Here is a 27,871-nt window from a genome sequence, read left to right as displayed (position 1 = left end):
CACTGGCCAAAGATAATAGTCAGGCAAAGTGGGCAAGTGGCCTCAGTCCCTACTAGGAGATGCCTCAGAGGGTGTGTGTGTGTGCAGTACTGGAATCCTGTCCATCCTGTAATCAGCTGAACAAATATTTGCCCCAAAAGAGAATCAAAGCAGGAGAGAATAGGAGAGGTCACTGAACAAACCAACAGGAACTATTTAATCATTTATCCCCCCCAGGGAGTTCATTTACAGAAAGGCTTTCAAGTCTAGTCAGCCTTAGCTCAAGAGAGCCCACCACCTTTACCTCCCCTGACCCCACCCCAGTTATCTAACCTCTATTGACTTGACCCCCTTGCCTTTTACAAAAGCTAGCATAGGAGAAGAGCTGAAGAAATTGCAAAGAAATGGGAAATGAGAGAGGGGGTGGGGTTCCAGGGCCAACCAGGAGGTCTCTCTTCAGTGGTAAAGTGAAGTGCCTGCCACGCCCTAGGCCCAGCCTACAGACAGTTGCATTCTTGACATTCCTGAGTCCATGGTGCATGGCCCCTTCCACCTCAGCTCCTTCAATGGATGACTTATTTTCCACAGCTTGTTGCTTTTCTGCATATTCTGAGAGGATAGACTACCTCTCATAAACCCTGCACTCCCCTAGGTAGGGAGATAAGCAAGGAAACAGGACTGAGTTCACTGAAGAGCAAAAACTGCCCATAGTGACCACTGGTAAAGACGCTTCCACCACCATCTCATCCTGACTCAGTGATGGGCAAGAGAATTCTCCCTCCTTGGAAAAGGAATGTGGCTGGTGTCGGTCACTGTGCTCACATTATCACCAAGATTTACAAGACTCTGTAAGGCAAGGAGGGCTTGCCACATTTTTTAGTGGAAGAAACTACGCCTCAAGAAAGTAACTCAGCCTGTCCAAGGTCACACAGCTGGTTACATGACAGGGCTAGGACTTAGACCGGCATCTGAAGTCTGTACCCAAACCTCAATGTCCCACAGAGCCCCAAAGACTGGGTTCTTGCTTTGCCAGCAAACAGTGCTTGAAGAAGGCCCCCAAGGCTCTGGCCGGAAAGTAACAGGGAGAGCAGCTGGGGCTCCCCAACCGACCCCAGGCAGTGAAGTGCAAAGTCCCCAGGCTTAATGTGTGACACAGCTAGTGCTCCACAAACAAGGCAACGAGGCAGAAAGTCGCACACTTTGGGGGAAATGAACTTCTGCACAGCCTATACTGCCCTAAAATCTGACAATTCTCACCCATTCAACCCAGTGGGAACTCCTGCCTGGCCATGCCCTAGTCTGCGGGGAGAGTGCCACACATGCAAACTTTGAAATAAAGGGAACATGATTTGGGGGAGAGAAGCCCAGGATAGGACTGAGATGCCCTGCGGGGAACAGATGGAGAGGTCTATGGGTCACTGATGCCCATCATCTCTAGGCATTATACTCATCACCCCTTTGCATGTGAACTATTGTATAAGTTAAGGGAAACACTGACCTAACTTCCTAGTCTCACAGGTTAGGGACTTAATGAACACATAGGCTATAGTTTTCTTTGCTGAGAAACTGGAACACAAGTATGGAAGAGTGGAGTCCTGGGGGTGACCAGAGTGAAAGCTGCCTGATCTTTGAAGCACAGGATTATTTTGTGAAATGAGACCAGTCAGGTCTCCTCAACTATCAACATCTCCAACAATCACCCAACACAACAGAAAGAGATACAGAAGAAGGGCTGTTGGGGATCTCTGACCAGAGGCCAAAGAAAAAGGACACACAAGGGGCTTGGTTCTTACCCAGCCGCCGTTCTCCTGGATCCAAGGCTCTAGGTGGTCATTCAGGTAAGTGGCCATCCAAGCTGCGATCCGACTCACCAATACCTGCATCTCCTTGTCTACGCTTTCCACGCACAGTGCCCCGCCGAAGGAGAAAAAGGCCACAATGCGACCCCAGTTTACCCCATCCCGGAAGAGTTCGTTCACTACCTGTTCAAAGCTCTGATACGCTGTCCCGGGGGTGATGTGGAGCTGGGATGTCAGGTCACTAAATGCCCGCCGGTACCGCAGTTCAAACTCGTCGCCTGCCTCCCTCAGTGCTTGCTTTACTGCTGCCATGGGGATCACCTCCCGGGCATCCAAACTGCTGCTGTGGCCCGTGGCTCCATTCACCACTGGGCTGTCCGCCAGGTGCCAGGATGGGTTGCCATTGATGGCACTGGGGGTCTCCATCTCCGAATCAGTCCCTTCTGGGGCCTCAGTCCTGTTCTCTTCCACATCACTAAACTGACTCCAGCTGTATCCTTTCTGGGAAAGCTTGTAGGAGAGAAAGTCAACCACCAGCTCCCGGTTGCTCTGAGACATTTTTATAATAGGGATGGGCTCAACCAGTCCATTGTCCAAAACACCTGCTCACTGAGTCTGGTCTCTGGTTAGTGATTCTCTTCTAAGATCCAAAGCCAAGATAAGATTCTGAAGAGAGAGAAAGAGCTTCAGGAAAAAAAAAAAAAATTAATATGCATGCCATTTACCCTAAACATCCCATTCTCCCTCCAGGTACCAAAACTGGTTTCTTTGTGGCTCTTAGGAAGTCTAGGTTCCAAGATACTTCAATTAAGTCAAATCGAAAACACCAAGAGTGGGCTCTGAATCTCTCACCAGCCTTTTCTACCCCAGCCACCCCCTCTTCTCCGAAATGTCTTCCTCGGAAAGTCACCCCCTGGGCAGTCCCCCGCGACTCCCCCTCCCCCGCACCACCTACATTCAAATCTGCCTTAAGCAAAGGCAGGCAGGTGCAGCCCCCGGAAGATCTTTTGTATCACAGGTCGGGAGAGGAGGTGGCGGCCGGGATGCCGGTAACTCAGCCGGCCTCGCGGCGGCTGGCAAAAAACCCAGCTCCGGCTACAGGGATCATGCGACCCGCAGGCTGGGAGCCCAGAAGGCGACACAGGAATTGCGAAGCTCAGGAACCAGCCCCCTCGCTTGCTTCCTCCTCCATCGCCGGGATCGAGGGCGGCCGCTCTGCAGCCGCGGCCTCCTGCCACCCGGGAGCCCAGCCCCCTCGCTCTTGCACGCCCCTTGGCTCTCCGCCTCCTACTGGGAGCCAGGAGAACTCTCCTGGAGGTGGCTGGTAGAATTTAGCTAGGTTTTCTTTCTTTCTTTTTTTTCTTTCCTTTTTCTATTTAAGCACCAGTCCAGGGTGAGGTGGAGACGTCCGAAACCCTGAAGGGACTTCTCAATGGGGTTCAAGGTTTCGATGAGGGACGCAGGGACGGGGAAACTGCCTCGGATCTGCGATCTGACTTCGGGAAGGCCACCGCCAGGCGTGTCCGGGAGGCTGAAGGCCGGAGACCCCCCACAAATGCCGCTGGTTTTCTTTGAATTCCCCAAAGGCCCTGAACGTGGCGGTGGGGGATTGCCGGGTCCTCCATTCCCCGCCCGGACACAATGGCTGCCGGCGCCCTGCACAAAGACGGGGTGAGGATGAGGCGCTGGGCCTCTCCTCGGGTCAGAAAGAGGGGTCGAGGCCTGCTCGACGGCCCCCACAGCTGAGACCACGTTTTCCTGGGGACAGGCCCAAAGCGGCTTCCTAGCGCCCCCAGGAGGGCTCTGGGGCCGGGGGCTGCACCTTTCCGGAGCCCAGGGTGGGCGGGCTCCGGCCTCGCGGCTTCTCGCGCTCTCTAGGCCTGGTACCCGCGGAGCCACCGCCCCGTTGCTAGGCAACCGCCCTCCCCCAGGGGCGCCCCCTAGACCTTCCTGGGAGGAGGGGTCTCACCCCCGGCGGCCCGCCCCAGTGCAGCCAATCAGCGAACCCAGCCGGCAAGGAAGCGAAACGGCGAAGGCTCCCATTGGGCGTAGCGGCTGTCACGCACAGGGGAGGCGGCGCTCTCACCTGCGAGCCCCGCGAGCCGTGGGGGACCACATCCCCCTTGGTCGGCCTGGTAACTTTTAGACGCTAGAGCTCTTCGCGGCCGAGTTCCGCGCCGCGGACCCGGGCCGGCCTACCTAGCTGCCGGCCTACCTGGCTGACTGCTCGCGCCGTCTCTCCCGAACAAGCCGGCCTCAGTTTCCCCTGAAGAGACAGGGGAACTTGCAAGCTCAGTCACTTCCGGTGCCGCGGCAACGCGCGCGAGCCCGAGACGCAAAGGGAGTGCGCGCCTAAAGTGACTGGCATCAGGACCGGGGGGAGATCGCCTCCTTGCGGTAGATCCAGGGAATCGAGAGACGCAAAGAATCATTTATAACCAGATTTTCATTTATTCATTCATTCAGTCAGTCATCAGACAATCAGGCTATTTCATCTGTCCGTCGGTTTATATATAGAAAAAGCATCGCTTTGTGGTTAAGCACTTTGTCTGGGTTCTAACTCTGCTAGTTAGGCAAGTTTCTCAATTGCTCTGTGCTTTAATGTCCTCAACTGTAAAATGGGCAATGGTACCAACCTCTCTCGTTGAGCTATTATGATTAAAATAGTTATTAATTGCAAAGTCTATAGGGCAGGCCGGGCGCGGTGGCTCATGCCTGTAATCCCAGCACTTTGGGAAGCCAAGGCAGGCGAATCACCTGAGGTCAGGAGTTCAGACCTGCCTAGCCAACGTGGTGAAACCCCAACTCTACTAAATTCCATCTCTACTAAAAATACAAAAAATTAGCCTGGTATGATGGTGAATGCTTGTAATCCCAGCTACTCGGGAGGGTGAGGCAGGAGAATCGCTTGAACACGGGAGGCAGAGGTTGCAGAGCCGAGATCGTGCTACTGCACTCCAGCCTGGGTGACAGAGCGAGACTCCGTCTGAAATAAAAAAGTCCGTAGGACAGTGTATGGCCCATAGAATAGGCTGCATAAATTCATTCGACAAATATTTAAGTTGCTGAAGATAAGAGGAACAACATGGCCCCTGTTTTCATGGAGATTTGTGCCCTAGAGTTGGAGAGAGATAGTAAACTAAGAAAATACCAGCCTGGGTAACATAGTTAGACCCCATCTCTACAAAAAAAAAAAAAAAAAAAAAAATTAGCCAGGCACGGTGGTGTGTGCTGGTTATCCCAACTATTGGGGTGGCTGAGGTAGGAGGATCACTAGAGCCTGAGAAGTCAAGGCTACAGTGAGCAGTAGAGGCTGCAATAAGCAATGATCGCCCTGTCTCAAAACACACACACACACACACACACACACACGGTAATTTTCTTTTTTTTTTTTTGAGACAGAGTTTTGCTCGTTACCCAGGCTGGAGTGCAATGGCACGATCTCGGCTCACCACAACCTCCGCCTCGTGGGTTTAGGCAATTCTCCTGCCTCACCCTCCTTAGTAGCTGGGATTAATTACAGGTACGCACCACCATGCCCAGCTAATTTTTTTTGTATTTTGAGTAGAGACGGGGTTTCACCATGTTGACCAGGATGGTCTCGATCTCTTGACCTCATGGTCCACCTGCCTCGGCCTCCCAAAGTGCTGGGATTAAAGGTAATTTTATCTTTTTTTTTTTTGAGACGGAGTCTGGCTCTATCGCCCAGGCTGGAGTACAGTGGCACAATCTTCGCTAACCACAACCTCCGCCTCCCTGGTTCAATTGATTTTCCTGCCTCCGCCTCCTGAGTAATTGGGATTACAGCTATCCACCACCACATCCAGTTAATTTTTGTATTTTTAGTAGAGACGGGATTTCACCACGTTGGTCACGCTGGTCTTGAACTCCAGACCTCACGTGATCTGCTCATCTCAGCCTCCCAAAGTGCTGGGATTACAGGCATGAACCACTGTGCCTGACCCTACACAAGGTAATTTTGGTAACTAGTGCCACAAAGAACGTAAAACAGGAGGCTGGGTGCAGTGGTGTGATCTCAGGTCACAGCAACCTCAACCTCCCCAGCCCAGGTGATCCTCCCTCGTCAGCCTCCCCAATAGTTGTTAATACAGGCTTGTACCTCCACACCCAGCTAATTTTTTTATTTTTTGCAGAGACTGGAGTTTCACCATGTTGTCCAGGCTGGTCTCAAACTCCTGGGCTCAAGTGATCCACCTGTGTCAGCCTCCCAGCGTGCTGGGATTACTGGCGTGAACCATCACACCTGGCCCTGATTTACATTTTTGAACCTATGGTGTCACAATTATTTCAATGTGAAAAGTATCGTTATGGAAGCCTCAGTGTGTTTTGGGAGCCCAGGAGAGGGCACATAAACTGTCCACAGATAGGGGCTTTACTGAACTGGCCCTCAAAAGAAGGATAGAATTTTGCCGAGGAGAGAAAGGATATAGGAGCATTTTAAGCAGAAGATATTGCTTAAGTGAAGGCCTGGCAGCCCAGCGTGAGAGCCCGTGGTGTCCTGGAAATAAATTGGGATGGCTGAGGGAAGTGGTGGAGAGGAGATGGAATGTAAAATGTAAATGCGTATCAATGCGAGCAGCACATCAAACAGGCACCAGAGGAGCCAGCGAGGCTTTTTTAAACCAGAAAGAACATGAAGAATTTTATATTTCTACAGATGGATATAGTAGTTTGGGAAAGGAATTCTGAAAGTCTGGAAAATGGCTCTCAAATGATCTTTGACTGGAATCTAATTTAAAAAAAAATAAGTTAGGGCTGGGCGCAGTGGCTCATGCCTGTAATCCCAGCACTTTGGGAGGCTGAGGCAGGTGGATCACCTGAGGTCAGGAGTTCGAGACCAGCCTGGCCAACATGGAGAAACCCTGGCTCTATTAAAAAAAAAAAAAAAAAGAAAAGTTTTATTTAAATCTAAAGATAATAAGTTTTCTTTTTTATGCTTCTCTGTACTGTCTACACATGACTGTGTGTTTTTTTCCTTTTGAGACGGAGTCTCGCTTTGCCAACCAGGTTGGCAGTGGCTAGATCCCAACTCACTGCATCCTCCACCTCCTGGGTTCAAGCGATTCCCCTGCCTCCGACTCCTGAGTAGCTACAGGCGCACGCCACCACGCCCAGCTTATGTTTTGTATTTTAGTAGAGACGGGGTTTCCTCATGTTGGCCAGGCTGATCTCAACCTCCTGACCTCATGATCTGCCTGTCTAGGCCTCCTAAAGTGCTGGGATTACAGGTGTGAGCCGCTGCAGCACCAGGCCTTTCTTTCTTGTCTTGTTTTATTTTATTTTATTTTTAATTTTTTTGAGATGGTGTCTCAATCTGTCACCCAGGCTGGAGTGCAGTGGCATAATCTCAGCTCACTGCAACCTCTGCCTCCCGGGTTCAAGCGACTCTCCCGCCTCAATCTATTGAATTGCTAGGGACTACAGGTGTGCACCACCGTGTCTGGCTAATTTTTCTTTTTTTGTTTTTGTTTTTGTTTTGTTTTGTAGAGAGGAGGTCTCATTATGCTACCCAGGCTGGTATTGAACTCCTGGGCTCAAACATCTTTCTGCCTTGGACTCCTAAAGTGCTGGAATTACAGATGTGAGCCACCACTCCTGGTCTATTTCTGAGATTCTTTTTTTTTTGAGACAGGGTACCCCTGTTGCCCAGGCTGGAGTGCAGTGGCACAATCAGCCTTGACTTCCTGGGGCCAAGCAGTCCTCCCACCTCAGCCTCTCTAGTAGCCGGGACCACAGGTGTGTGCCACTAGGCCCACCTAATTTTTGTATTTTTTTAAGACAGGGTTTCACCATGTTGGCCAGGCTGGTCTTGAACTCCTGACCTGAGGAGATCTGCCCGCCTCAGCCTCCCAAAGTGCTGAGATTACAGGTGTAAGCCACCATACCGGGCCTACTTTTTAAATGAGAAATTTGAAAAACATATGAACACACACAGACATGTATATAAAAACGTGTGTGGGTAGGTATAGATATATGAGGTATCTGTATTAGCATCACTCTTTTTTTGTTGTTTTTTTTTGAGACAGAGTCTCATTTTGTCGCCAGGCGCCAGGCTGGAGTGCAGTGGCACGATCTTGGCTCACTTCAACCTCTGCCTCCTGAGTTCAAGCAATTCTCCTGCCTTAGCCTCCCAAGTAGCTGAGACTACGGGTGCATACCGTGCAATGCCCAGCTAATTTTTGTATTTTTTAGTAGAGACAGGGTTTCACCAGGTTGGCCAGGATGGTCTCGATCTCCTGACCTTGTGATCTGCCCGCCTGGGCCTCCCAAAGTGCTGGGATTACAGGTATGAGCCACCGCGCCCAGCCTTTTTTTGCTGTTGTTGTTTATTTTTTATTTTTGTTTATTTATTTATTTTTTTGAGACAGGGTTTCCCCATGTTGGCCAGGTTGGTTTGGAACTGCTGACCTTAGGTGATCCTCCCACCTTGGCCTCCCAAAGTCCTGGGATTACAAGCGTGAGCCACCGCGCCTGGCCCCTTCTTTTGTTTTTTAAGTGAGACAAGGACTCCCTCTGTTCCCCAGGCTGGAATGTGGTGGCACAATCATAGTTCACTGCATCCTCAAACTCCCAGGCTCAAGCCATCCTTCCACTTCAGCCTTCTGAGTTGCTGGGACTGCAGGTGTGCAACACCACAACTGGCCATTTTTTTTTTTTTTTTTTTTGAGATGGAGTTTCACTCTTTTTACCCAGGCTGGAGTGCAATGGCGCGATCTCGGCTCACCGCAACCTCCGCCTCCTGAGTTCAAGCAATTCTCCTACCTCAGCCTCTCGAGTAACTGGAACTACAGGCGCACGCCACCTGCCCAGTTAATTTTTTGTATTTTTAGTAGAGACGGGGTTTCACCTTGTTGACCAGGATGGTCTCGATCTCTTGACCTCGTGATCTACCCGCCTCAGCCTCCCAAAGTGCTTGGATTACAGGTGTGAGCCACTGCACCCGGCCCCACACTTGGCTATTTTTAAAAAAAATTTTTTATAGAAATGGGGCTTCACTATGCTGCCCAGGCTGGTCTCAAAGTGCTACCACCAATCTTACATCAGTGAGCCAAGATTGTGCCGTTGTGCTCCAGTTTGGGCAACAAGAGCAAAACTCTGTTTCAAAAAAAAAAACAAGAATATAATCCCTTGCGTTAACAGTCACTCCCATCCCGCCACAACCCTATGGCCCAGCCCCTGGTAACCACTAGTCTACTTTCTATTTCCACACATTTGCCTATTCTGAAATTTCATGTGAATTAAATAGTACATTATCGTTCCTTCTGACTGTAGCTTCTTTAACACAATGTTTCAGATTCATCTGTGTTGTACACATAGCCGTACTTCGTTGGAATATACCACATTTTATTTATCCATTCATCAGTTGGTGGAGATTTGGGTTGTTTCTTACAGTCTATTGTTTTTAATATGTGTGCTAAGGTCTTCGTAATTCTCCCCCAACATGAATCCAACATCAGCCATAAAGGAAGAGACCAAGAAACATTCAAATCTCTCTTACTTGTGTAGGGAAGTTTAGACTTCGCCTCTGGAGGTTTGATATGAAAAGTTTTTTGCAATGAACTGGTCATAGACAGATTAATAGGAGAAAAGACATGCTAATTTGTTAATGTGAACATATGCAGGAGAGCTATACAAACTATGAGACTCAAAGAAGGGCTGGATGGTTGGAATTTAAATATCCTCAATATGGAGAGGGAAGTGGGGGTGTAGGCAATTTTAGAGGAAGAGTAAATTATATTTAGGGGTAATTAATAAGCCTGAAGAATAGACAATAGTCTGGGGAAAAGTTCCTCTGGGCTCTGGGCAGGTGGCAACAAGTTATGGGAAAGGGCAGAACTGCATTACAAACAAAGGTTGTCTTATTATGCAGATAAAATCTCTCAGGTTAAAAAAAAAAAAAAAGTTTAGGCCAGGTGTGATAGTTCATGCCTGTAATCCCAGCCCTTTGGGAGGCAATGGGCAGATCACCTGAGGTCAGAAGTTCAAGACCAGTCTGGCCAACATGATGAAACACTGTCTCTACTAAAAATACAAAAATTAGCCAGGTGTGGTGGCAGGCACCTGTAGTTCCAGCTACTCAGGAGGCTGAGGCAGGAGAATTGCTTGAACCTGGGAGATGGAGGTTGCAGTGAGCCAAGATTGCACCATTGCACTCCAGCCTGGGGGACATAGTGAGATTCTGCCTCAAAAAAAAAAAAAAAAAAATGTTTTGGAACAGTCTCTGGAAGAATAGGCAATGGCCTGTCTGGGTGTGGTGGTTACTTTTAATCTCCTCTCCAGAGACTAATCTTCCCTGTGTGTTTGATGAGATTCCTAGGGAGAGAATTTAAGACAATTGCATTTAACACAATTGGAAGAACTTCCCTCAGTCATATAAGGGAAAGAAATTTAGCAAAAGCCCCTTCTTGCTCTTTGGAAGGGAATGATGGGGACAGGGAGCAGGAGAAGGTCAGAGAGGGACCTTGTTTCTGAAGCTTGTTTCTGAGGTCTTTCAACTCCTTTGTTCAAAGCACCATATTTTGGAGTATCATCTTCTGAGCCCCAACACTTGGTTGGAGAGAAGGCTGGAAGGAAAAAAAAAACCGTGCCACAGTGCCGACTTTTCCAGGGAACTCTTTTGTTTGTTTGTTTTCGGAGACAGGGTATGACTCTGTTGCCCAGCCTAGAGAGCAGAGTGTAATCATAGCTCACTGCAGCCTTGACCTTCTGGGTCCAAGCAATCCTGGGGATCCTTTTTGACAGCTGTCACCAATGATTTATACCTGCAGCCTTCTTCAGAGGAGTGTCTTTGGGTGATTGAAGCCACCTTGCTTGGAGGTGTCTGGAAGTTAAGTCATCATGCAGAGCCAACGAAGTAGGAGGCCTCCAATGAGCTGGAAGGCAGGTCCAGATTTCTGGCCTAGTGACCACTAGTTAAATGGGGGAGGGACTAATAGACAGAGTCAAGGATCAGATTTGTTAGCGGCAGGGGTAGAAGCTACTTCTTCCTTTTTAAAGATTTTTTTTTTAATTTTTAGAGTCTCACTCTGTCACGCAAGTTAGAGTGCAATGGTGCAATCTTGGCTCACTGCAACATCCATCTCCCAGGTTCAAGCGATTCTCCTGCCTCAGCCTCTTGAGTAGCTGGGACTACAGGTGCATGCCACCACGCCTAGCTAATTTTTTGTATTTTAGTAGAGACAAGTTTTCACCATGTTGCCCTGGCCGGTCTCAAACTCCTGAACTGAGGCAATCTGCCCACCTCGGCCTCCCAAAGTGCTGGGATTATAGGCATGAGCCACCTTGCCCAGCCTGAGGCTGGTTCTTTGTTTCCCTCTCACTATTTATTATTTTTTGAGACAGGGTCTCATTCTCTGACCCAGGATGGAGTACGGTGGCATAATCACAGCTCACTGAACCACAACCTTCTGGGCTCAAGCAATCCTCTTGTCACAGCCTCTAGAGTAGGCAGGACTACAGGAGTGTGCCACCACACCCAGCTAATCTCTCACTTTTTAAAAACAGAGTTTGAGGCTCACGCCTGTAATCCCAACACTTTGGGAGTCCAAGGTGAGCAGATCACAAGGTCAAGAGATTGAGACCATTCTGGCCAACATAGTGAAACCCCGTCTCTATTAAAAAAATACAAAAGTTAGCTGGGCGTGGTGGCATGCGCCTGTAGTCCCAGCTACTAGGGAGGCTGAGGCAGGAGAATTGCTTGAACCCAGGAGGTGGAGATTGCAGTGAGCCAAGATTGTGCCACTGTACTCCAGCCTGGCGCCTGGCAACAGAACAAGACTCTGTCTCAAAAAAATTTAAAAAAACCCAGAATTTGAAAAGCTTAAATAACTTTCTTTTATTATTATTTATTTATTTATTTTTTAAGATGGGGTTTCACCATGTTGGTCAGGCTGGTCTTGAACTCCTGACCTCAGGTGATCTGCCGCCTTCACCTCCAAAGTGCTTGGATTACAGGCATGAGCCACTATGACCGGCCTGAAAAGCTTAAATAACTTTCTACTTTACTGGCTCCTCCTTCTCTCACCTTTGCAATTTTACTGTTACAAAATAATAAATTCAAATCACCCAAATAATACACAGCAATTGGCTGGGCAAGGTGACTCTCCTCTGTAATCTCAGCACTTTGGGAGGCCAAGACAGACGGATCACCTGAGGTCAGGAGTTTGAGACCATCCTGAGCAACATGGAGAAACACCATCTTTACTAAAAATACAAAATTAGCTGGGCATGGTGGCGCGTGCCTGTAATCCCAGCTACTCGGGAGGCTGAGGCAGGAGAATGGCTTGAACCCCGGAGGCGGAGGTTGTGGTGAACAGAGATTGCGCCATCGCACTGCAGCCTGGGCAACATGAGCAAAACTCCATCTCAAAAACAACAACAACAAAAAACCAGAAACATTTTTTTTTAATTAAAGACTAAAATTATCTATCCTTTGTCTGTATAAATCCAGTTTAACTTCTCCCCTCTGGCTGGGCGCGATAGCTCACGCCTATAATCCCAGCACTTTGGGAGGCTGAGATGGGCGGATCACCTGAGGTCGGGAGTTCGAGACCAGCCTGACCAACATAGAGAAACCCATCTCTACTAAAAATACAAAATTAGCCAGGTGTGGTGGTGCATGCCTGTAATCCCAGCTACTCAGGAGGCTGAGGCAGGAGAATCGCTTGAACCTGGGAGGCAGAGGTTGTGGTGAGCCAAGATCAAGCCATTGCACTCGCTCCAGCCTGGGCAACAAGAGTGAAACTCTGTCTCGGAAAAAAAAAACCTTCTCCCCTCTGAATTTCCCATTCTTGCTAATTTGTTATGAATTCTCCCATAACTTTTATTTATTTTTAGAATTTTTAAAAATAATTTGGTTCCAATGCATTCCATAACTTTCCATATATGCATCCACGTAGGAGAGGCAGTACAGAGCAGTGGTTAGGGGGTTGGTCTCTGGAGTAGGCCTTCCTGGGTTCAAAGCCTGATTTTGTTTGTTTGTTTGTTTGTTTGTTTGAGACGGAATCTTGCTCTGTCACCCAGGCTGGAGTGCAGTGGTGTAATCTTGGTTCACTGTAACCTCCACCTCCTGTGTTCAAGTGATTCTCTTGCCTCAGCCTCCCAAGTAGCTGGAATTACAGGCACCTGCCACCATGCTCAGCTAATTTTTGTATTTTTAGTAGAGAAAGTGTTTCACTATGTTGGCCAGGCTGCTCTCGAACTCCTGACCTCATGATCCACCCACCTCGGCCTCCCAAAGTGCTGGGATTACAGGCATGAGCCACCAGGCCCAGCCAAATTCTGATTTTGTCATACAAAAGCTGTATGATCTTGGAGAAGTGGTCTAATCTTTCTAAGCCTCAATTTCTACAATCTATAAAATGGGTGTGGTAACATTAACTATCTCATAGAGTTATTGTTAGGATATATGAGTTAATATATGTAAAATACTTTTAATGGTGGCTGGCATGTGGTAAGTGCTAATGGTTATTACTTATACACACCCATGGGAAAAGTGGAACATTGAGTATTTAAAAAAACGTAATGTTGTCAAAATGAATTTATGTCAATCAATAATTCTTTCTTTTCTTTCTTTTTTTTTTAATGGAGTTTCGCTCTTTTGTCCAGGCTTTTGTGAAATGCTGCGATCTTGGCTCACTGTAACCTCTGCCCACCAGGTTCAAGCACTTCTCCTGCTTCAGCCTCCCAAGTAGCCACCACGCCTGGCTAATTGTTGTATTTTTAGTAGAGACAGGGTTCTACCATGTTGGCCAGGCTGGTCCCGAACTCTTGACCTCAGGTGATCTGCCTGCCTCAGCCTCCCAAAGTGGTAGGATTACAGATGTGAGCCACTGCACTCGGCCATGCAATTCACTTTTTTTTAACTCAAAAATGTATCTCCTGTCAGTCCAGATCAATGGAACTTTTTAAAACTGCTGCTTAGGCTGGGCGTGGTGGCTCACGCCTGTAATCCCAGCACTTTGGGAGGCCAAGGCGGGCGGATCACAAGGTCAAGAAATCATCGAGACCATCCTGGCCAACATGATGAAACCCCATCTTTAAAAAAGAAACAAAAAACCTGCTGCTTAGTGTTCCATTCTGTAGGCAGCTGATTGAAATATTCCCCTATTTGTGAAAATTTAGGTGGTTTCCATTTTCTCACAACTACATTGCAATGAACTACTAATTGATTTCCCTATTTCCACTCTTGTCCCCTTCCCTCGGTGATAACTGAAATTGTGGCTAGGGTGTGCCAGATGTGTCTGTGCTTCCTTCCAGCTCTAAAATTCTGCTTCAGTGATTCAGACCACATAATCTCCCATTCACAGAGAAAGAGAACTTGAAGCTCAGCCTAAAATGAGCAGATAAAATGACAGGACAGGAAACTCTTGGATCAGGCTTACCTCCTGTTCATTTGGAAGGACTTGGGAAGCTCTTGCACACATCCTGGCCTCCTGGCATTGCCTCATTCATTCATTTATTCATTCGGTCAGTTACCTTCTGCCCAGTAGTCCTCAGAGGACAATAGCCCTGATGCCTCTTCCTGCCTAACATAAAGCAAACTACCTTCACCCCCACCTTGACACAAGCCTGTCTACCCCGTGGCTGGCAGGCTCATGCCTGGTGGTCAGGTGATGTGGGTACTGAAAGTGAGACAGCCACAGCCCAGGCAGACCCCTGCCCTCTGTCCAGCTTCTGCCTTTGTCATTTTATTGCCATCCACACTTCAGGGCTTTGCAAGCAAACGGTTTTGCATTTATCACCTGCTAATACACCAGGTCATTGACTTATTTATCTCATTTAGCATCCATCTTCTCCCTTAGGATGACAGCTCCACGAGGACAGGAATTTTGTCTGTGTTTTTACTGCTGTATCCCCACACTTAGTATGGTGACTTGGCACATAGCAGGTGCTCAATAAATGCTGCAGCAACTGGGGATGTGTGACTGGATGAGCGTATCTCTTGGAATGAAACCTAGAAATGGAAGTCCTATGGCACAGGGAATACTTGACATTTTAATAGTTGTCAGTAGGCTGAGTGCAGTGGCTCATGTGTGTAATCCCAGCATTTTGGGAGGCTGAGGCAGGTGGATCACCTGCAGTCAGGAGTTGGAAATCAGCCTGACCAAGATGGTGAAACCCCATCTCTACTAAAAATTAAAAAATTAGCTGGGCATGGTGGCAGGTGCCTGTAATCTCAGTTACACAGGGAGGCTGAGGCGTGAGAATTGCTTGAACCTGGGAGGTGGAAGTTGCAGTGAGCTCAGATTGTGCCACTGCACTCCAGCCTGGGTGACAGAGAGACACTCTGTCTCAAAAAAAAAAAGTTGTCAATAGTTGTCTGCACCCATCTATACTCCTACCTGCTGAGTTACCTTACACATTTTTGATACTATCAAACTCTTAATTTTGGTTAATCTAATGGGTGAAAAATGGTACTTTCTTGTTTAAATTTCCCTTATCATAGTGAGGCTAAGCACCTTTTCATGTGTTTGATGGACAATTTTGTTTCTTCCTCTTTTTTGGGGGCAGATGGGGTCTCCTGGGTAGAGTGTAGTGGTGTGATCTAGGCTCACTGCAACCTCTGTCTCCCAGGTTCAGATGATGTTCCCACCTCAGCCTCCGGAGTAGCTGGGACTATAGGTGAGCACCACTATGCCCAGCTAATTTTTGTATTTTTTGTAGAGAAGGGGTTTTGCCATGTTGCCCAGGCTGGTCTCCTGACCTCAAATGATCTGCCCCCCCTTGGCCTCTTGAAGTGCTGGGATTACAGGCATGAGCCACTGCACTGGCCTACTAAATTCTGATATACATGAGTTCTGCAATGTTTTGTTTGTTTTTGTTTTTAGAGACAGGATCCGGCTCTGTTGCCCAGGCTGAAGTATCATGGCTCCCTGCAGCCTTGATGTCCCAGGTTCAAGTAATCTTCACACCTCAGCCTCTTGAGTAGCTGGGACTACAGGTATGTGCCACCACACCTGGCTAATTTTAAAAGTTTTTTGTATCTTGCCATGTGGTCCAGGCTGATTTCAAACTCCTGGCTCATGCAATCTTCTCACTTCCACCTTCCAGAGTGCTACGATTACAGGCAGGAGCAATCACGACCAGCTGAGTCCGTTTCTGCACTCTTAAACTCTTCTACTGATTTCCCCACCTTTAACTTCCACGACAATACCATACTTAATAATACCTCTTTTTAGACAACGTGCAGTGGCTGATGCTTGTAGTCCCAGCAATTTGGGAGGCTAAGGCAGGAAGATCGCTTGAGCCTGGGAGGTTGGGGTTGCAGTGAGCCGTGATCCTGCCACTGCACTTCAGCCTGGTTGACAGCAAGACCCTATCTCAAAACAACAAAACCACCACCACAGCAACAACCCCTCCCCCGCTTTTTTTTTTTTTTTTTTTTGAGACAGAGTCTTGCTCTGTTGCCCAGGCTGGAGTACAATGGTGATCTCGGCTCACTGCAACCTCTACCTCCCAGATTCAAACAATTCTCCTGCCTCAGCCTCCCAAGTAGCTGGGATTACAGGTGCCTGCCACCACGCCTGGCTAATTTTTTTGTATTTTTAGTAGAGATGGATTTTTACCATATTGGCCAGGCTGGTCTTGAACTCCTGACCTCAAATCATCCACCTGCCTCGTCCTCCCAAGGCGCTGGGATTACAGGTGTGAGGCACTCCTCCCCGCTACCCTGGCAACCACTCCTTGTCAATTGTGGAAAATTTCAAACTCATACATGAGTATATGTATGTATTCCCACCTACTTCTCTTCACTGCCTACTCCCAATTATTTGGAAGCAGGTGCTAGAGTAATTTCTTCCCTCCCATATCTATATGTATCTCTACAATACAAGGACTCTTAAAAAAGAAAACAAAAGCTGGCTGCAGCGGCTCATGCCTGTAATCCCAGTACTTGAGAGGCCAAGACAAGAGGATCACCTGAAGTCAGGAGTTTGAGACCAGCCTGGCTAACATGGTGAAAGCCTGCCTCTACCAAAACATATAAAAAATTAGTCGAGTCTGGTGGCTCGTGCCTGTAATCCCACCTACTTGGGAGGCTGAGGCAGGAGACCCGCTTGAACCTGGGAGGCAGAGGTTGCAGTGAGCCAAGATCGCTCCATTGCATTCCAGCCTGGGCGACAAGTGGAACTCCATCTCAAAAACAAAACAAACAAACAAACAAAAACCAACAGAAAAGAAAAGAAAACAAAACTCTGACAGTTTATGTTTTGAAGAAACTAAATCTTTTGTCCTATGGTTTTTGTGACTGGATTTCGCTGACTGCACCTCCATGGGTGTGAATTAACTAAACCATACTTTAATCCTTTTTTTTTTTTTTTTTTAGATGGAATCTTGCTCTGTCGCCAGGCTGGAGTGCAGTGGCACAATCTCGGCTCACTGCAACCTCTGCCTCCTGGGTTCAAGTGATTCTTCTGCCTCAGCCTCCCGAGTAGCTGGAACCACAGGCACATGCCACCATGCCCGGCTAATTTTTGTATTTATATTTTTATTTTATTATTATTACTATTATTTTTTGAGACAGAGTTTCGCCTTTGTTACCCAGGCTGGAGTGCAATGGTGCGATCTCGGCTCACCGCAACCTCCGCCTCCTGGGTTCAAGCAATTCTCCTGCCTCAGCCTCCTGACTAGCTGGGATTACAGGCACGCACCACCATGCCCAGCTAATTTTTTGTATTTTTAGTAGAGACGGGGTTTCACCATGTTGGCCAGGATGGTCTCCATCTCTTGACCTCGTGATCTGCCCGCCTCAGCCTCCCAAAGTGCTGGGATTACAGGCATGAGCCACCGCGCCTGGCATCGTACTTTAAAAATTACTATAATTTCAGGCTGGGCGCGGTGGCTCACGCCTGTAATCCCAGCACTTTGGGAGGCTGAGGTGGGTGGATCACCTGAGGTTGGGAGTTTGAGACCAGCCTGACCAGCATGGAGAAACCCCATCTCTAGTAAAAATACAAAAAATTAGTTGGGTATGGTGCTGCATGCCTGTGATCCCAGCTACTTGGGAGGCTGAGGCAGGAGAATTGCTTGAATCTGGGAGGTGGAGGTTGGGGTGAGTTGAGATCAAGCCATTACACTCCAGCCTGGGCAACAAGAGCAAAACCCTGTCTCTGTCTCAAAAAAAAACAAACAAACTATAATTTCATGTTAATATGTGTGAAATCTGGTATGTCAGTTCCCCCCAATCTTTTTCAAAATTCAAGATGTCACTAATTGTGCTTTTGCTCTTCCATATGAACTTCAGAATTAACTTGGCAAATTCCAGAACAGAACCCACTGGGATTTTCATTGCAATTGTCTTGACCTTTTTTTTTTTGTTTTGAGACAGAGTCTGACTCTGTTGACCAGGTTAGAGTGCAGTGGCAAAATCCTGGCTCACCGTAACCTCCGCCTCCGGAATTCAAGTGATTCTCCTGCCTCAGCCTCCCAAGTATCTGGGATTCCAGGCACGCACCACCATGCCCAGCTAATTTTTGTATTTTTAGTAGAGACAGGGTTTTGGCATTTTGGTCAGGCTGGTCTTGAACTCCTCACCTCAAGTGATCTGCCCTCCTCGGCCTCCCAAAGTGCTGGGATTACATGTGTGAGCCACCGCGCCCAGCCTAGGCTTTTGAGGTCTTTAGTTTTTGCTGCTACTATAAAGGGGGTTGTTTTGTTGTTCTTGTTGTTATTTTCTAATTGATTTTTTAAAAATTAAGATTGTGTGTGTGTGGGGGGTCTTGTTGTAATATCTACGCTGGTTTGGAACTCTTGGTCTCAAGGGATCCTTCTGCTTTTGCCTCCAGAGTAGCTGGGATTACAGGACAGCGTCACCAAGCAGGGCCTCTAATTAATTATTGGTGATGTATAAAAAGAACAGTTCATTCTAATCCCATCTTCTCCATCTATCATGTGATTTTTGGACATGTTTTTTCAACTTCTCCGAGCCTTTGTTTTCTTTTTACGACATGGGGATCATAAAGCCTGAGATGCAGTAGGGAATAAAACCGGATAAAGTACCCAACGAACCGCGGGTTTCATAAGGTCAGGGCAGGGACTGGGTAAAGGGTTTGCAAGACTCAAGCAAGAATGGGAAGGACGCTACGGGCGAGTCTATGTTGCATGCAGGAGACTCCATGTTAAGACGAAGTGGACTCCTACGAACCTTCAAGGCATAATGCACAACCATAGCGAGAATTATTTTAAAAAATAGAGTTTTCTTCCCTGAAAGCTTGGGGAGTTCCAGGATGCCCGTCATTCTATGATCTAAGTTGACTCTCCACTTTTTCAGTTGGTACCACCTTTCCCAAATAGTTTCGGGCGGAGCACTCCGGTCTTTGTAGTAATGTACTCCTGAGGGCTGGTCAAATGGGCTCACGCAGGCGCAGGAGACTACATTTCCCAGGAGAAGCCGGCGGCGTGGTTCACTTGGGCCTCCTTCTGACTTCCGGTATTGCCGCGCTCTGTGGGGCCAATAGGGAGCCAGGAATTGCCTTCTCGGCGCTCTGATTGGTGCATTCGACTAGGCTGCCGGGGTTCAAAATTTCAACGATAGTGAATGAATCCAGTGGAGGGTTGGTTGGCGCGTCGTTGTCAGAGCTGAGGCGACTCTAGGTGAGCCTTGGGAAGAAAAGAGGGAGCAGTAGGGCTTGGGTCTCCCTCATCCCGGAGTTTGGAACTGCTGGAGTTCACCTTCCAGCTTTTAGTGCCGTTCGCGCCGCTAGGCCTGGCCTCTGAGGCGGTTGCGGTGCTCGGTCGCCGCCCAGGCAGGGCAGGGTGCAAGCGGAGGATTAGGGCCGCCTTTCTCTTGGCAACAGGGTTTTGCTGTGAAGGACGTCCGGGAAACCGAGGGAGAAAGGAGTTGCGGGAGGCTGTCGGCTAATAACGGTAACGATAATTATTATTACCATGCTAACATCTTATAAGCATTGAACTCTCATTTCATTTCCTCGCAAAGTCAATGTAGTTGGTGCTATTCTTGTTCCAACTTTACAGAGGAGGAAACCGAGGCCTAGAATCTAGATAAATTTCGAGAAATGGGTGAAATAGCAGCCCTGCCTTTAGGAAGTGTGGCGTTTGATGGAGGAAAACAGAGGTAGTCACAAACAAGTACATCTCAAAACTTTTGTCTAAAGCAGGAAGGTAATTAGATGGTGTGAGAACATAATTGAGGGAGAGTTTAATTCCACTTGGAGTTGTCTTCTATTTGGCATTTAAAGTTGATTCGATGTTATCCATATTTGTCCAGCCCTCTCATTTTGTATGGAATCACCAGGTATTATTCCCTTTATCATTTCCTTTCTCATAACATTTATAGACTGGGGGAAGGAAAACCAAACCAGGTTATAATATTATAGAATTGGTTTAACCCCTGTTTTCTTGACATATAGCTTCTTCTTTTTTTTTTTTTTCCACTACTTCAGTAGTGGAAAAAATATACACAATTTTTTTTCTAGTACTTCAGTAACAGGGACTCCCCCAGATCAGGCCTACTTAGGATTGAAAAGGATTTTTGACTCCTAGATTTTGTTTTAAGGCCAACTCTTGGCGTACTTCCTGGTTCACCCTTACCTTGTCTTGGCATCCTATGGCCTCTCTTTGAATTTCTCTCATTCATCAGATGTTGTCAAAAATAGGACTATTTAGGCTGGGCGCGGTGGCTCACAACTGTAATTCCAGCACTTTGGGAGGCAAGGCAGAGGTCAGGAGTTTGAGACCAGCCTGGCCAACATGGTGAACTCAGTCTCTACTAAAAATACAGAAATTAGCTCGGTGTGGTAGAGGGTGCCAGTAATCCTAATTACTTGGGAGGGAGGCTGAGGCAGGAGGATGGCTTGAACCTGGGAGAGGGAGGTTGCAGTGAACCGAGATTGTGCCACTGCACTGCAGCCTGGGCAACAGAGCGAGACTCCGTCTCAAAAAAAAGGACTGGTTGCTGCTGTGGTAAGAATGTTCTTGTATTGTAGCCTTAGTGTATTATTACCACCCCCTGCCCTGGTTGGTTTGGGTGAGTTAGTTCAATATGAAGCTGGCATTCTTGTATCAAAATTATGTGGCTCCCAGCTAACTCAGCCATTTAGTTGACCTTTGAGGGTACTGTGTGCTCAGATTGGCATGAGATACTATGGGTATACAGATGTGTGACGTACTCAAAGGTTTACTGGTATGTTTGGGGACAAAAAGATGGTTTGAAATCGACAGTGAGAATCAGAACAAGACAGGACACCATGTGAGTGCTCTACTGTTTTGTAAGTGTCCTGACAGTTTAGAGGTGAGGGAGATCAAGAGCCAGTTTGTCTTTCTCTGCTTCACAAAACCCCCCTTGTCTGAATCTTGATAAGCACAGTTTGGTTAGACAGGGACCAAAACAATCCTGGTGCATAGGAATCACCCACTAAATACCTGTTGAATTGAGTAGGCAGGAAAGCACTATCTGAATTGACAACAAAATTGCAGGTATGAAAAACTGGGCTGTATTCAACTAGGTTGGTAAATTTGTTTAGACTTTCAAATTATCTAAATAGGGTTTATTTGGCCAACCTTATGGTTAAAACTGTGTATTCCAACCTTGATAAAATTAATTAATTAATTAATTATTAAATAAATAAATAATTGATTTATTAAGTTTGTCCAGGATTATGTGAAAGTCTGTCATTTCTTGTTTAGGTACCAGGAGATGTACAGGGATTTTCTACATCTCCTGGTTAATTTTCCTTCAGCCTTTTCTGGGTCTCTTCCCTATTTCTCTTTGAATTCCTGGGAGAAAGAGGAGGGGAAATTTAAATACCCTTTGACATACTTAATTTTCTTTGCTATGGGTAAAGTTAGGAAGCAGAATTGACTAGATAGACAGATTTTTTTTTTTTTTTTTTTTTTTTGAGACGGAGTCTTGCTCTGTCACCCAGGCTGGAGTGTCCACTTAACAGTGGCGTGATCACAGCTCACTGCAGCCTCTATTTTTGGACGCAGGCCATCTTTCTGCCTCAGCCTCTTGAGTTGCTGAAACTACAGGTTCATGCCACTGTACCCAGCTAAATTTTTCTACAACATAATTTTAATGGCTGTATAGTATTCCATTATTTGGTTCTTTATATTATTTTATCCAGTGCAATTGCTAGTCAAAAAATGCATATTTTTGGCTGGATGCAGTGGCTCATGCCTGTAATCCCAGTACTCTGGGAGGCCAAGGCCAGTGGATCACCTGAGGTCAGGAATTCAACACCAGCCTGGCTAAATTGCTTGAACCTGGGAGGATGGAGGCTGCAATGAGCTGAGATTGCGCCATTGCACTGCAATCTAGGTGACAGAATGAGACTCAATCTCAAAAAAAAAAAAAATGCATATTTTTTTTTTTTTGAGATGGAGTTTCGCTCTTGTTACCCAGGCTGGAGTGCAATGGCGCGATGTCGGCTCACCGCAACCTCCGCCTCCTGGGTTCAGGCAATTCTCCTGCCTCAGCCTCCTGAGTAGCTGGGATTACAGAAAAGCGCCATCGTGCCCAGCTAATTTTTTGTATTTTTAGTAGAGATGGGGTTTCACCATGTTGACCAGGATGGTCTGGATCTCTTGACGTCGTGATCCACCTGCCTCGGCCTCCCAAAGCACTGGGATTACAGGCGTGAGCCACCGCGCCCGGCCCAAGAATGCATATTTTTAAGACTCTTGACACATAACACCAAAGTGCCTTATAGGAAGATTATGCTGATTTTCATACCCACTAAAACAGTTTATATTCACATAGACACAAATGTATAATCTTAAAATAGATAATATATTTACATGGTACAAAAGTCAAAAGAATACAAAAAGCATCATAGTTTAAAATCTTCCTCCAACCCTGTTACTTTCTTCTTCACTCTCACCATCCATAGGTAAACACTTTGTTTTTTTTGAGACAGAGTCTTACTCTGTTGACCAGGCTGGAGTACAGTGGCATGATCTCAGCTCACTGCAACCTCTGCTTCCCTGGTTCAAGTGATTCTCCTGCCTCCGCCTCCTGAGTAGCTGGGATTACAGGTGCATCACCACAGCTGTAATTTTTGTATTTTTAGTAGAGGTGGGATTTTGCCATGTTGGCCAGGCTGGTCTTTAACTCCTGACCTCAAATGATACACCTGCCTTGGCCTCTCAAAATGCTGGGATTACAGGCATGAGCCACCTAATAAACACTTTTATTAGGTTCTTGGGTTTGGGTGTTTGTGTGTATTCCCCAAACCAGATACCTTTTGAAGGGTAGATATCTCTATAAAATTAAATAACTGGTATTTGACTAGGATTGTAATCTGCAGCCCCATTGTCAACCATTACAAACTTTTTCAGCTTCATACCATTGGAATATCAGATCACTTGGGATTCTACTGAGATTTCCTTTTAGTATTCTGCAAAGCTCTGTGTCATTATTGGTCCTAGAAGTAAACAGCATCACTGATTTCTGTCTAGGTCCTATTAATTATAGGTAGATTATGGTTTGTTGGGTTCTATGGATAAATTAAAGCAGAATTGAGTTTGTAATCCTTAAAAAAGGGCAAAATGAAACATACAAGTTTGGGAGAGAAATGATAGGAAATATTTGCTTGAAGTTTTTGGGCAGTGATGAATTAGAACAAGTGTCCACGTGTCCTGTGCTGACTTCTGAGTGTTGGACAGTGAGGGATTGTCATTGGATTTTAAATTGACCCAATTTTGGAAGCTTCATAGATCTGTTTCTGTAAACAGATCCAATTTCAACACAGAAGTTAGCAAACATAAATGTGGAAACACAGTCCATTAAACTTCTTTCAGACTTAGTTTGTGACTTTGATTAACAGCTAAAATTGCATGCTGGATTATGTTGCCATTTACTGACTGCTGCTAATCCCTTATATACAAGAAAAAAAAATGTAGCTGTTTTCTCCCTGGGTAAGATGAAAATAACTCCACTCCATTTTACTTGTGGTAATGTAACAGGATCTCTTTTCCCTTGTGAAAGCAGGAGAGGATGTGCCTGGGGAAATGGCACTGCCTGGATGGGACCATCTTAACTAACTATACTTCTAATGAAGTCTTGACTTACTCTGTTTATTTTATTACATTAATAGTAGAATCCATGACTTTAATAGAAATAGGCAAGTCACATCTCACAGGCTCAATAGCAGGGTGTTTGAGAGCATCTATCACACCAAAGTCTTTGTTTTCCTGAGGAGCTGTAGTCCACTATTTTACCCTGCTTAGAATGCACCCCCTTGCAGCTTTCCCCCACCCGCTCTGAACCTGTACCTTTTGATTTATAGAGCTTGTCAAGACTAGTTATTTTTGGTTTGAGAGTGAAGAAAGATGGGAGGCAATGGGAGGTTAATTTCAGATGAATGTGGGAATAGGTTACATTGCTTTGTCTGCACTCTTCCTAATTTGTATTTGTCTTCCCCTTCCATTTATCTCTTACACTAGAAAAAGTCAATGTTCATTCTTAGCCTGTAGAACGCCGAAGGTCTGTCTGTATCTTTTAGGTATGACTTCCATCAGGAAAATTTCTCTGATCCTCCTTTACCGTGTTCTTCTCTGCACTTCCAGAGTGCTCTCTGTTTATGCCCTCTTGCAGCACAGATAGCCCTGTATTGTAATTGTTTGCATTCTCCCATTCAATTGTGCGTTCTTGGAGGGAAGAAATTTTTTTTTGAGATGGAATCTTGCTCTGTCCCAGTCCCAGGCTGGAGTGCCGTGGTGGGATCTCTGCTCACTGCAACTTTTACCTCCTGGGTTCAAGCTCTTCTGCCTCAGCCTCCTGAGTAGCTGAGATTACAGGTGTGCGCCACCACGCTCAGCTAATTTTTGTATTTTTGATAGAGATGGGGTTTCACCATGTTGGCTATGGTCTTGAACTCCTGACCTCGTGATCCACTACCCTTGGCCTCCCAAAGTGCTGGGATTACACACATGAGCCACCGTGCCTGGCTGATATGTATATATATATATATCCTTTTAGTCTTCGCTTTTTGTAAACAAAAATGGGATATGAGATATGAGGGATGGGCCAGGTGAGGTGACTCATGCCTGTAATCCCAGCACTTCTGGAGGCCAAGGCAGGCAGATCACCTGAGGTTAGGAGTTGGAGACCAGCCTAATCAACTTGGAGAAACCCAGATTCTACTCAAAGTACAAAATTAGCTGGGCGTGGTGGCACATGCCTGTAATCCCAGCTACTTGGAAGGCTGTGGTGGAGAATTGCTTGAACCCTGGAGGTGGAGGTGGTGGTGAGCCGAGCTCCGCCATTGCACTCCAGCCTGGGCAACAAGAGCGAAACTCTGTCTCCAAAAAAAAAAAAGATATAAGGGATGGTATTGAATAGGCAGTTTTGAGAGAAACCTAACTGGTTCATAGCATACAAGATAGGCTTTTTTCTTGGATCTTTGTAGGATTATTGGTCATTAATAGCTATTTCTCTATCCAGAATATTTCTAAAGTTTTGCAAGGATCTGAAGCTGTGGTAGATTCAGATAATTTTGAAATGAGAAGCTGATTCTCTCTCTTGGCAGCTTGATTTGTTTGGGGGAATGTGGTTGACGCATGTGCCTTTTTTTTTTTTTTTTTTAGTGAGACCTGTTGACAGAAATTCAATCTTGATTAAGGGGTGCAGGAAGGCATCCAGTTCCCACCGTGCCTGGGGCTCTCTCATTTAAACAGCTGCCTTTGGCTCTGGCCTGTTCCATTTCCCATTAGGCCCTGTGGACTTTAATTTTTGAAGGTTTCACATCCTAATATTTATTGTTTCTGGAGCAGGTAGTGTCGTGAAACCGAAATAACCCAGTAGTTAACTTTTGATTTTCTTAATGTACTTGTGCTATCAGCTTTCATTGAAAAGAGTGAAAAAGAGTCAGACTTCTCAATGGATATGTATTTATTTATTTTCTTTTTCCAGGGAGAGGGGATGGTCTTCTGAGTTGGCCGTTCTATACCAAAATATAGCTCAAAAGAAGCTTTTTCAAAAAACAGATCATGTTAGGAAAATAAGATTTTGTTTTTAAAATTTCACCTAAAGGTTACATGTACTTAGGTTTATATCCGTCACCTTTTATCCCCCACTAATCAAATGTAGTCTTAGACCTCAGAGGACAGCCTGTTTTCTGTTGCTTGAATCCTCTTCTAGGCCAGGCGTGGTGACTCATGCCTGTAATCCAAGCACTTTGGAGGCCAAGGCGGGCGGATCACCTGAGTTCAGGAGTTCAAGACCAGCCTGACCAACATGGTGAAACCCCGTCTTAAAAAAAAAAAAAGAAAATCCTCTTCATAGTCTCTTTCCTCTAGAATATCACTAAGAAGTTTTCACTAACCTCCATCTTACATAGAGGAAAAACTTTATATGTAAAAGCACACTTAAAAAAAGAGGAAACAAGAGATTCTAAAATTTTATTTTATGGGAAGATTGAGATCAGAGCTTTCCAAATATATTTAGAACAGGATTTGTAATTTGCTAAAGTTTTCATTATGAGCATATTAGTGATGCTTAGTTTTCGTAAAGAACAGAATTTGTATTTGTCGAACAGGATCATCTGATTTGATTACCTATCTCCTTTTTGAAGCTATGTTTACAGGAAAACTTGTGTATTAGAGAGACCCCTGATTTTGGAATCCTGCAGACCTGCTCTTTTAAAACTGAACACTGCTATGTATTAATTCAGTGATCTTGGAATAGTGTAACTTCTCTGAGCTTGTTTCCTTATTTATAAAATGATGGTGGTAGCATCTATTTATAAAGACATCTATCTATCATCTACGCTGTTGATGCAGTTTAAATGAGATGATTTACGTGAAGTGTCTGGTAAGGTGCCTGGCTTACAGGAGATAGCATTTGGTAGTTATTATCTATAATTTGTCTCTTACTCCATGACATTTGTTATTTATCTATTTAAATGTCTATTTTTAAATAAATATGAGAAGCAGTGGATAAGAACACAACCTTCAGTGTCTGTTCAGTTTGGAATCTTGACTTGACTTCTTTTTAGCTGCATGACTGCAAATAAATAGTAAATCTCTCTGTGCCTCAGTTCCCTCACTATAGAATGAAGATAATAACAGTACCTACTTTATAGAATTATTGTGAGGCTTTAGTGAGATAATACAATGTAGTAAGACACTGCCAACAGTGTCTTTCATGTCCTAAGTGCTAATTAGTAGATATTGGCTGGGCGTGGTGGCTCACACCTGTAATCCCAGCACTTTGGGTGGCTGAGGTGGGTGGATCACTTGAGGTCAGAAATTAGAGACCAGCCTGGCCAACATGGTGAAACCCTGTCTCTATTGAAAATACAAAAAATTACCTGGGCATGGTGGCGGACGCCTGTAATCACAGCTACTCGGGAGGCCAAGGCAGGAGAATCGCTTGAACCTGGGAGGCAGAGGTTGTAGTGACCCAAGATTGCGCCACTGCATTCCAGCCTGGGCAACAAGAGTGAAACTCTGTCTCAAAAAAAAAATTAATAGCTGTTGTTATTTTTACTTTTTCAAATGTATATACCCTTTTATTAAGTTGCCCAGGAATCATTTTTAGTTCTACATAGAAATATACTTATTTATTTTTGAGACAAAGTCTCACTCTATTGCCTAGGTTGGAGCGCAGTGGCATGATCTCAGCTCACTGTGACCTCTGCCTCCTGCATTCAAGCGATTCTCCTGCCTCAGCCTCCCAAGTAGCTGGGATTACAAGCATGTGCCACCATGCTGAGCTACTTTATGTATTTTCAGTAGAGACAGGGTTTCACCATGTTGGCCAGGCTGGTAGTTCTGTATAGAAATATTAGGAAGAGAATATATTACATTTGGATAAATTTTTTTTTTTTTTTTTTGAGACAGAGTCTCTCTCTATTGCCCAGGTTGGAGTGCAGTGGTACCATCTCAGCTCACTGCAACCTCTGCCTTCTGGGTTCAAGTGATTCTTGTGCCCCAGCCTCCTGAGTAGCTGGGACTACAGGTGCATGCCACCACACTGGGCTAGTTTTTGTATTTTTAGTAGAGACGGGGTTTCAACATATTGGCCAGGCTGATCTCGGACTCCTGACCTTGAGATCTGCCGGCCTCAGCCTCCCAGATTGCTGGGATTACAGACATGAGCCATTGCACCG

The 27,871-nt window shown here is 46.0% G+C and overlaps 2 protein-coding genes across 18 annotated transcripts in view; one reads left to right on the top strand and one right to left on the bottom strand.

The window, feature by feature from the left end:
- BCL2L1 (BCL2 like 1) overlaps nucleotides 1–4,093 on the bottom strand; it is a 58,742-nt gene extending 54,649 nt beyond the window's left edge. The window contains exons 1-2 of one of the 7 annotated variants that reach the window (XM_035298176.3): nucleotides 3,865–4,093; nucleotides 1,773–2,462 (exon numbers count right to left, since the gene is read on the bottom strand). In XM_035298176.3, coding sequence (XP_035154067.1) covers nucleotides 1,773–2,336 — 564 coding nt within the window. In that variant the 5' untranslated portion in view covers nucleotides 2,337–2,462; nucleotides 3,865–4,093. Of the gene's footprint in view, nucleotides 1–1,772; nucleotides 2,463–2,733; nucleotides 2,987–3,600; nucleotides 3,694–3,864 lie in introns of those variants that run through there. The other 6 variants (XM_035298177.3, XM_008995575.5, XM_008995577.5 and 3 more) reach the window with 6 other exon arrangements.
- A 15,250-nt stretch (nucleotides 4,094–19,343) lies between these two features.
- TPX2 (TPX2 microtubule nucleation factor) overlaps nucleotides 19,344–27,871 on the top strand; it is a 67,772-nt gene continuing 59,244 nt past the window's right edge. For 4 of the 11 annotated variants that reach the window (XM_035298175.3, XM_035298171.3, XM_078371147.1 and 1 more), the window contains exon 1: nucleotides 19,344–19,391. The gene's annotated coding sequence lies outside the window, so the exon portion shown is untranslated. Of the gene's footprint in view, nucleotides 19,665–27,871 lie in introns of all 11 variants that reach the window. The other 7 variants (XM_035298174.3, XM_078371142.1, XM_078371146.1 and 4 more) reach the window with 2 other exon arrangements.

The sequence above is a fragment of the Callithrix jacchus genome, chromosome 5 (genome assembly GCF_049354715.1).
Source record: "Callithrix jacchus isolate 240 chromosome 5, calJac240_pri, whole genome shotgun sequence".
NCBI classification, from domain to species: Eukaryota; Metazoa; Chordata; class Mammalia; order Primates; family Cebidae; genus Callithrix; species Callithrix jacchus.
This window is presented reverse-complemented; position numbering and strand designations above follow the sequence as displayed.